Below are 10859 nucleotides of genomic sequence, written 5' to 3' on the forward strand. Positions count from 1 at the left end.
TGATTATAATTAAGAATTTTCTGCCTAAATTTTTCAATGGCTAACGTCCTCAATTATAAAATAAATTTATCGTGCTTTAACATGTTTAATTCATTAATTTTTTTATCAATATTTTGAATAACATGCACAAGAAAAATAATTGCACATATGATTTATCTCACGAAAACGTACAGGTAATACAGGTAACATCCCGTGTATTCAGGAAGCTATACACAAGCTACCCTTCTTAATTGTAATGCTTAAAATTAGCTCCACCCCCAACTAAACTTACCTGAGGTAAACCGACCGGTCGAAAACTCGGTCTTTTAGCGCTTGACGTATTCCGGAATCGGAAACGAAATAGTCTGTTTTTAGATACTACATGAATAAACCACGTGATGCCTTGCAATCACTAGCTTAAATATCCGTCCGTTAAAGTTGTATTGTGATCGTTCCGCGATGTAATGACAGGTCCCGCATCGTGGATCCCCACACTTAGTGACCTTGTGATTGTCTTTAAGATATGGAGGGCATAATATTCTTTTCAGATTTTTCGGTTGACGTTTGCTGTTGATAAATTTTATTTTTCTGAATATTTTCGTGGTTGATTGGTCGTCTTTCAGTAGATTGTTTAGTTGATTAACTATTGAGTTGATATTTCTATTGCGCGGGTTATGCGTATGTACAAATGGAATTATACCTTTGTCTTTTTCCTGGTTGTTTGTAGCGAGTAGTTGAGAGCGGTCATAGCTCTTTGCTTTTTCAATTCCTTTATCTATAAGTTTATCAGGATAACCTTGTTTTTGTAAGTAGGATCTGAGTTCCAACAAACGAATACCTCGGGTATTTACATCACTCACTATTGTGCATAAACGTCTAGTCAGATTGTAGGGAATTGCAGTTTTTGTATGGTGTGGATGACATGATCCAAAATGTAGGTATTGGTGTGTGTCGGTAGGTTTGTAATAGACATCCGTTGAAAGTTTGGTATCTTTGATAACTAGCACATCCAGAAAAGGTAATTTTGTATCATTGATTTCCATTGTAAATTTGATCAGGGTTCAATTCGTTCAGTAATTTGGAAAAAAATTGTTAATCTATCCATGTCATCAGATCATAAAATAAAACAATCATCAAGAAATCTTTTCCATTTCGATGTTAGTAGTTTTGCATCCTCTTCGCCCCATAGAGTTATTATTTGTTGATGAAGTTTTTCTTCTAGGTATTTCAAAGTTAATGTGGCATATGTCGGTGCTACTTTTGTTCCCATCGCGGTACCTTTTGTTTGAAGAAAATGTTTGTGTCCAAATGCAAAACAGTTATTCTGAAGTATTATCTTCAATCCCTCTAAAACAAAATCCTGATTAAATCGAGCGTTTAGGATATCAGGATATTTCTCAATCCAATATTTTACGGCTTCAATCCCTAGGTCTAAGGGTATATTTGAATATAAACCGACAACATCAAAAGACACAAGTTTCGTATTATTTTGTATATGGTCCGGTAAATGATTGAGGAAGTCTAATGAAACTAGGTACTTTTTCGCAATACGACCGTGATACCCAAACAGTCAACACATTTGATTTTTTATATGTTTTTCGCCACATTCAACAATTTTTCAGTTATATACAGGCGCCCAGTTTTTGTTGGTGGACGAGAGAACCCAGATACAATGTACCTGGGAATAGACCACCGACCTTCCGAAAGTACACTGGGAAACTTTCTCACTTACCGGCGCGAGCGGGATTCGAACCCGCGTCGGCAGAGATGAGAGGCCGTGTGATTTTGAGCGCGATGCTCTATCCACTCGACACGGAGGCCCTCAACACATCAGGTGCCTAGAAGGAGTAAGCATCCCCTGTCGACAGGTCACACCCGTCACGAGCCCTATATCTCGACCACGCAACAGGGGTTATCCGTAGTCAAAATCGTTGTGTCAAGAACGGTCTAACAATCGGTATGAAACTCGTCAGACAGCATTTGACCCAATGATATGTTGTATTGGCAAACTGGATCGTTATAAAGACCATAAAATTTGCGAAATGCTGACTTTAAAGGAAACTGTTGAAACCCCTGCACCATTAACTTGTTTGTCAGTTCTTGCGTATCGAATTAATTGAGAGATATAAAGACACGCAGGTGATAATGGAATATTGCTGCATAAATATGGGAAGTCGAAGATACATAGAATGTATACACAACATCACATCAAATAAATACAACCAGTGACCTCACTGAATTTTTTTAATCTGATATCATGTACTTATCTTTTTGGTTATCAAGTGAATATACAAGAGTTTGTGCAGATATTTTTCTCGTTTTGAATCTCGAGCATATAGTGTTCTTTGATTTCAGATTTGACACCATTTTGTCTTTCTTTCCAAGGAAGAATTCATTTGTTTTCACATAGTTTTTCAAGATAATTTGGAAAAGGCACCTGATGTTGCAGTTCAGTTTGGCACTTGTTTCGGTGAACCAGTACATTTTCTCGTTGATTGACTTTCGTAAAACGTCTTCCGTTGTCACTTGTCTAGAATTTCTCAGATCTATTTTATTTCCCACTACCATTATTCTGTTGAAATCTTTTCCTGAAATTAAAGAAGAAGCTTGCAAATAACTGTTGTCAACAGATGATATTTACATTTCTCATGTTTTTACCTCGATATCACTAGAAATTTTAATTATAGCCATTTCCTCGCGAATGCGTTGCCGGTGTCAAAAACGCGCGTATGAATTCAGATATATAAAGTACATCTATTGTAAAGACTGAATTCTGACAAAAATGAAAATAGTAGGTAAATATAAAAATAAATTATGCATTTTCAAATTTATCGTAAATATATATAGGTACATGTAACACATCAAGTAGAGGATTGAAATAGACAATTGTCAGGGCTTTCTTTAATATTGTTGATGATTTCTTTAGGTGTATATTTTACCTTTTATGTCCCTGACTTTTTGGCACAGTGTAAATGCCATATCAAATGACTGGCGGTTGTCTACTGCATACATGACGACAAAGTAGTCTCCATTTTTTATGTAAACGTCCCTCATTGCAGGAAATTCATCACTCCCAATGGTGTCAATGATTTGTACTTGTTGGAATATTCCATCTAGCAAAAAGAAGGGAAAATGTGAATGGGTAAAAACAAAAAGTATCCATAACTACACACATGACAATATATCCTTCAAAATATCAGTACATAGAATCCCCTCCGCCTAAATTAGAAAATGAAGATTTTACTTACTCGGAAGGCGAACTGTTTCGTTATAGCTTTGTCCAAGAGTAACTTCGGTCTCGTTTTCAAATGATTCGTACAAAAACTGTTTTATAGTGCTGGTTTTCCCAACCCGCTCCGTTCCGAGAAATACAATTCGAAGTGGTTTCATTTTTATTTCTTCGGGGTATTGAAATCGTGAGTAATTTTTCAATTCTTAGAATTTCAGATGATTTCGTTATATATACTTTGGCGATGGAAATGCTGCTGTCAGTCAAACTTAAACTGCATCAACGAATACATTTTCAGATCGCTAATTGAGTTGTTTAGCAGTCCACCTACATATAATATTCATGATATATACAGGTATCAAAAGATCAGGAATTTTAATGCCCTCTGATTGGTCCAGCCGACCTTTTCTGGTGTGTAACTCAGTTTGATGCCACCTCAATATTAACTTTGGGAGGTTTATTCGGGATTTTCTTCGTAACCAACCATAGATTTGATGACATATTTATCGCCCAATCAAACTGTGCGTGTATAGCATTGTATCGGTAAGTCAAATACAATGTCCTTAATACTTCTACCAAACATGACTAATTATGATCATATAACTATCATCTACAATGTAAAAATAACATATTGAGAATACTGATCAAAACTCGTTTAATATCAAATGCTATCTACAAAAGTAAATAGTTTTGTGGCGGAGCCCGAATAGTGAAAATTGGCTGAATTAGAATCAACTTTTTGTTTGACTCCTGCATATTGTAAAAAGATATTTTTGCATGGTTATAAAAAGCGTGTAAATATCTATAAAACCTCAACAGGATCAGGTGCCTAGGAATATCAGAGGTGGGGTCAGGTGCCTAGGAGGAGTAACATCCCCTGTTGACCGGTCACACCCGCCGTGATCCCTATATCTTGATCAGGTAAACGGTGGTATCTGTAGTTGAAATCAGTGTAGCAAGAACTGCCTAACAATCGGTATGAAACACGTCAGACAGCATTTAACCCAATTATAGGTTGCATTGGCAAACTAAATCGTTATAACGACCATAGAAATTGCGAAATGTTGACTTTAAGTGAGACTGTTGAAACTCCTGAACCATCAACGTGTGTGTCTGTAGCCGGCCTTGATTTATAAACTGATCATACGTAGAACAGGCTCATGCATATCAAATCAGTTGAGATATAAACACACAATATACCGGTGATAATGGAATATTGCTGCTTAAATGTGGGAAGTTGACGATGGAGAAGCTAAAATCATCCCGTTTGTCATAGCATTGAATTGTTAGATTTCCATAAATATCTACTTTCAAGAAGATATGGTCACAGATTCTTTAAACCACCACGGGTCATCGATAATATACCTTCCGAATCATGTCGCAAGTTCCTTAAACTCAAATTTACCAACAAAGGAAAAGATAACGTCAACATAAGCAACATTCTTCGTCATAAAAAAAGTTCAGTCTTGTGTTCCAACATGTCTACATCCTGCATTTCCTACAAATGTACTTGTTTTATTGCATCTAAACTTTTTAATTACAAACTTTGCAGTGTCTAGATATAGACCATTTTATACTTAATCCATCTACGTGCTCTACCCAGCGGTGATCCGGATTAAGATAAGTCTTCAGTACTCCCTGCTTGTCGTAAGAGGCGATTAAATGGAGCAGTCCTTCGGATGAGATCGCAAAAACCGTAGGTGTGGCACGATAAAGATCCCTCCCTGCTCAAACGCCGTAAGCGCCGAGTATCGGACTAAATTTCGCAGCCCTTCACTGGCAATGGTGACGTCTCCATATGAGTGAAATTTTTTCGAGAGGAACGTTCAACAATATTCAACCAACCAACCCACGTGCTCTTGTTCTTCGTCTTCTTTCAACTATATACAAGCTGCACACGTCATTGCTGGTGCTGTTGATATAGTTGAAAATGGGGATCTGGAATTACTTATTTTAAAAAGTCCTTAATTCAGAGATTCTCGGTCTATGAATTTGGGCGACGTTAAACAATATTCAATCAATCAATCAAGCAATCAATTGGCGACAGAACTTAATCTCTTTTATGAATAATGTCAAAGATTGTGCCAGACGATGGGCTAAATATGAAAATATATTGATACCTTGTCAGAATGGATTAAAAGTATTAAAAGTATAAGAGGAATATCAAAATCCCAGTATCAGACAAATCAAAACAAAAGTATATACCATCTATCCTTTTGTGTTTCGTAAACCAGAAGTGGTCAAAGCATTAGATGGGTTACATAGGGAATATGTTTTGGCTCCAGCTGACAAACAGCATTTTCTTTGTTTGCAAGGTTCATTATTACAAATGTATTTTAAGGCCTTAATTCCACATTTCGTAATCATACTTAAACTCCAACTGCCCTATCAGAAGATGAAAGTCTTCAAAATTGTGCTTCAATTTTACACACATTTAATATCCAAGTCAATGGGATGGATGAATGAGTTATCGTACCTATACTGCATTCTTAAAATTTATAAAAACCCTTTCAAAAAAAGATACAGTGTTGGATCGAGTAAATGTTCTACCAAGCCCCGATCTTTAATCCTCACGAAAATATTAACAGCTGTTAAGGGAAAACTTCAAACGTATTGTGCCACAACAGATGCCAAAAGTGGTGTAAATGAAATGTGAATTCTAAAAAAAATCTAAAGAACTTTAGAAATCGCAAAACATTTTTTCAAATAAACAACACCAAAACGTACGCCTTTCCTACACTTTACACAACCATTCCTCACAATAAATTAAAGACTAGACTTTTTGACACCATATCTTCAATAAAAAAGGAAAAAGGAAATATTCATATCTTGTGATCAGTCATCTAAAACATTACTTTGTTAGACACCACTCTGATTCCACGCACAAGTACATTTTTAACCTGAAGTTGAAATTAAAAATATTCTGCAGTTCCTCATTGACGATATTTTGGTAGTCTTTGGTGATCAGGTCTTCCAATAGTCTGTTGAAATTCCCATTGTTGAAGGTCACAATAAGACATCTGTTCTTCTCATCTTTTCGTGTAGATGCTTTTGAATAAACTCTGCTTCATAGGAATATAAAAACAGGTCAGCTTACAACGGAACTCAATTAGTGTCCATGGTATGGTTTGTTCCAATACTGGGCCCAGAGGTGATAAAAGTATTGATGAAAGAAAGGGATTGAAATACTGCTAAAGGATTGAAACAATACATGTGCATAATTATTAACAACTAGGTTTCACTCGTTCATACCAAAACCAAATAGGAGATTGAAAATAGTCCACACAAATGAGAATTGTCTGTTTATTCTGAGAACAATAGCTGTTTGGGAATTATACTTTTTAAGGCCACAAGGCTTGGTTTCTTAAGATCCCTTAATATATAACCAATGCATATTGTAATGATTTCTTTTACGATCCCTTATTATGTAATCAATGATCATAAAAATGATTTCTCAAGATGCATATTATGGAAAGAGAGAAAAAACATTGGATCAATATGTCCCTAATTTGAGACAGAACACCCTTTTTGTAGATATCTAATTTAAGAAACAAATAATCTGGACAACTGTTCTATATGTCTTTACAAAATATGTGTGCATTAAACATGACAAGCAATACAAAATAGAGAGTTGGGTTAACACAGACCCCTGGACACACCAGAGGTGGGATCAGGTCCCTAGGAGGAGTAAGCATCCCCATATCAGGTAAACGGAGGTATCCGTAGTCAAAATCAGTGAGTCAAGAACGGTCTAACAATCGGTTTGAAACACGTCATACAGCATTTGACTCAATGATAGGTTGTACATGTATTGGCAAACTATATCGTTATAACGACCATAGTATTTGCGAAATCCTGACTTTAATCGAGACTCTTGAAACCCCTGTACCATCAACTTGTTTGTTAGTAGCTTATCTCGAATTAAAAATGTGAAAACATGGGGAAATTCGGGAATTGTAGCATGGCTTTTTTTTAAAGCCATAACCAGCTGAAGTACCCGTGCCTTTATGTTATAAAAACGTTTAATTTCGCTCATCGATAAGTACTACTCTACGGTACTTGTATTTACAGATTCCTTACACTGTGAAATTTGCCCCGCTTTGCGGCCGAGCTCTTGTTGGATTTTAGATTTATACTCTGAACAATTTTCCATCCATAACTTGCATAGAAAATCATATTGTTTTTGAAATATTCCCAATCTTTTGGTTTGAAATTATACTAAAAATGGAATACGGATACCTCCGTTTACCTGATCAGGATATAGAGCTCACGGCGGGTGTGACCGGTCGACAGGGGATTCTTACTCCTCATAGGCACCTGATCTCACCTCTGGTGTGTTCAGGGACCCGTGTTTCCCCAACTATCTATTTTGTATTGCTTATAGGAGTTATGACATTGACCCCTAAGGACCTCAAACGGACATCCTACTTAGCAGGAATAGATGTGTGTAATAATGTCGTCTTACATGACTCAGTTGTAGATTAACAATACCTACACACTTTTCTACATGTGAGTTGAATTAACACCCCTATATACACGAACGCCTCAACCATTCTTGTTTGTTATTCTCAGTGGAGAACAAAAGCTAGATACGTCCTACATCATATGTTGTGATCCAAATCAAGGATTGTATTCACAGTTTTTATCAAACTTATGCACCAAAGACTGTTATCCTGTTTGAATGTAACTAATATTTGCAATTAAGTCATACGCGACGTTAATAATCTATTATTTTTTGTGAAATTTTGGGTATAATTCACTGTCATTGTATTTTGTTTCTAAACAAAAACGTGGGGAATATTACTATGTGTAGGTTTGATTTAGAGTTAGCATACCTTGTCAATTCCTGGTTGTGGCAGGTAAAAATGTAAAGTTAACTCTTGTGTATGAATTACATAAGGATGTGTATATGGACATTTCAAAGTTATTGAAGGAAAGAAGGGAAGAAAAATCTTTGAATCAATCGGAGATCTAGGCCGATGAGTGCAAGGAGAACGGGTGGTTTTATTGAGACTGGAAACCGGGATCCTTGCATTACTAGTTAGGTGATCAAAACATTGAAATAACAAGGACACTATACCAAATAAAGTAATATCAGTAAATGTACAAAATGAAATGTAAGCTCGTTCATAAATCCTGCAATAATCTGCATATCAGAGAGATGAAAAAATAGTTTTAGAAAAAATAAATGAGGTATATGAACTTCAGGGATATTACAATTAATATAGAAAAGCAATCAGTTCATAAATATAATGATATATTGCATAAGACAATTTAAGCAGCAAATACGAAATTGAAAAAAAGTATTTCAATTCAATAATCAAACTTGCATAAATCTAAGAATTCCTGGTGTGGTTGGATAAATAGACAGAGCAAAACTTTTCTTTTTGCAACTAATAACCGTCGTTACTAACGTACTAAGATAAGCAGACGCGACTCCTAAATCCACACAAACTATGGTTATGAAAGCACTATACATTACAATAAACATATAACATTGATTACATAATAAGGGATCTTAAAAGAAATCATTACAATATGCATTGATTATATAAAGAGGGATCTTAAACAACGAAGCCTCATGGCCATAAAAAGGTATAAGTCTTAGACAATTTTTGCTCTCCGAATAAAAAGATAATTCCCAGTTTTATGAACAATTTTGAATCTCTTCTATTTGTTTTCGGTATGAAAGATCAGTGTATTATGCACATGTATTGCTTCAATTCTTCATTAAAATATTTCGATCTCTTTTCTTTTATCAATACTTGTATGCCCCCCTCTGGGCCCAAATTGAAATAAACAATTACATGTATATCAATTTTAGCTACTCTGTTACACAAAATTGATATTCAGGAGAACACCTGAGCAATTTCATCATTTTTTTCTCTCAACCATCGATATCACTTTTTCGTAAGACTTGAGTGTGAGCTACATTGAAATCTAAGCAGTTGTTATTAACGAAGATATCTAATTGCAGTTGTTATTAACGAAGATATCTAATTGCAGTTGTTATTAACGAAGATATCTAATTGCAGTTGTTATTAACGAAGATATCTAATTGCAGTTGTTATTAACGAAGATATCTAACTGGTCAGTGCCTACGTTGTGTTTACATGTAATTGTTTAATTTACGGCCCGTCGAGAATTTTTCACTCATATTGAGACGTCACCAGCCGTAAGTGAAGTAACACAAATTCAGACCTATGCTTAGCAATCATGGCCGTAATAGTGAGGATCCTTCAATATGGCACCCCCCGCCGCGAAACGGAAAGTAAATAGAGAAAGGTGAAGATAACGAATAGTGATCAATCTCATAAATCCCATAAGCAATTCAAAATAGATAGTTGGGCAAACACGGACCCCTGAACACACCAGAGGTGTTGTGAGGTGCCTAGAAAATGATATTCTATGTTTCAATATATAAATTCATAACTGGTAACTTACGAATTATGAGGTTCTATTCTACCGTTTTTTAACAATTTCAATATATTCCAGTTTCTCGATTCATAATTCTGCGCCTTATTTGATTGTCAAGTTTTTGCATATGCCCATATAAGGTAGTGTTTACATCAATTAACGCGTATAGGGGAGAAAGCGATTTCATCGGTATTGAAAAGGTTTAAATTTGATATATATTAAAAACCGAACAGTAGAGTGTTAAAAAGATTCAACCACCATATGATTTTTCTTTCTTTGTCGGAATTGTTCGAGTAACTACATTTTCGCGCTGATTGTCAATGTTTAGGTTTTTCAGTATATCCACAAACGAGATCTCTCGATAACAAGTATGGCGGGGCAGACGAAGAATTTTGTATCTTGTACATGATATTTAATTTAAAAAACACCTTTATCAGACATGCCCAAACACAAAGTTGGTACTCTTTTGAGTGTAAACAACATTGGAGACAAATACACACAGCTTATTACAGGTTATTCATAAAACAGAATTTTAAAAGATATCGGAAAGGGCCACATGACTGCAGCTACATCTAGACATGCTGGATATGTAGTTACATTCTTAAAATAGTTCACAAAATTATCAACAGATGTATTGGAAGGTGTTGGGTGTTTGACTCCTCTATCAGCAATGAATGGTTTGCTCATTTGATTGCCCTTTCTACAAGAATAGTATATAAGATGTCTGTCAAAAGTTTGGGAAAGTTACCACCAATACCCTTTTTATTTACTTTGTGTAATAGTGTAGATCTCCACACATTATCAAATGCTTTTGAAAAATCTACAATACATATATATAATTTCTGGGGTTTTTTTTTTACATAAAAATACATGTATTTGTTTACAAGTGTTTTCAGTACAAATTTAGATTGATACTGACTTAGAAGATTGACTCAAGATAATTATCTAAGCGCTTCTATCAAAGACCTGTAAAAAAAAAAAAAAAAAAAAAAAGATTACCTAAACAACTTGTGACACTAAGGCCCCTCTAATTGTTTGGATTATTCAGGATGGTCATTTTTATATAATGATGTAATACATGTAAGTGAAAGGTTCCATCCTTTTGGTATTTTCACATAAACATTAATATCAAACAGTTTTTGTAAGAACCGGTAGAGGGATAGTGCGTTTGTTTTAATAAACTCATATATTTACAATTGCCATTACATTTCCTTATGTAAGGCGAAGCTAACGA

The 10859-nt window shown here is 35.2% G+C and overlaps 1 protein-coding gene across 1 annotated transcript; it reads right to left on the minus strand.

The window, feature by feature from the left end:
• Positions 1-2221: 2221 nt before the first annotated feature.
• On the minus strand, positions 2222-4585 carry LOC125668875 (uncharacterized). The gene is made up of 3 exons (XM_048903310.1): positions 4574-4585; positions 2919-3144; positions 2222-2567 (listed from the first exon to the last, which is right to left on the minus strand). Exons 1-3 carry the CDS (start codon positions 4583-4585, stop codon positions 2224-2226), a joined length of 582 nt encoding a protein of 193 aa, XP_048759267.1. The 3' UTR covers positions 2222-2223.
• Positions 4586-10859: the final 6274 nt, after the last annotated feature.

Source organism: Ostrea edulis, chromosome 4 (assembly GCF_947568905.1).
Source record: "Ostrea edulis chromosome 4, xbOstEdul1.1, whole genome shotgun sequence".
Classification (NCBI taxonomy): domain Eukaryota; kingdom Metazoa; phylum Mollusca; class Bivalvia; order Ostreida; family Ostreidae; genus Ostrea; species Ostrea edulis.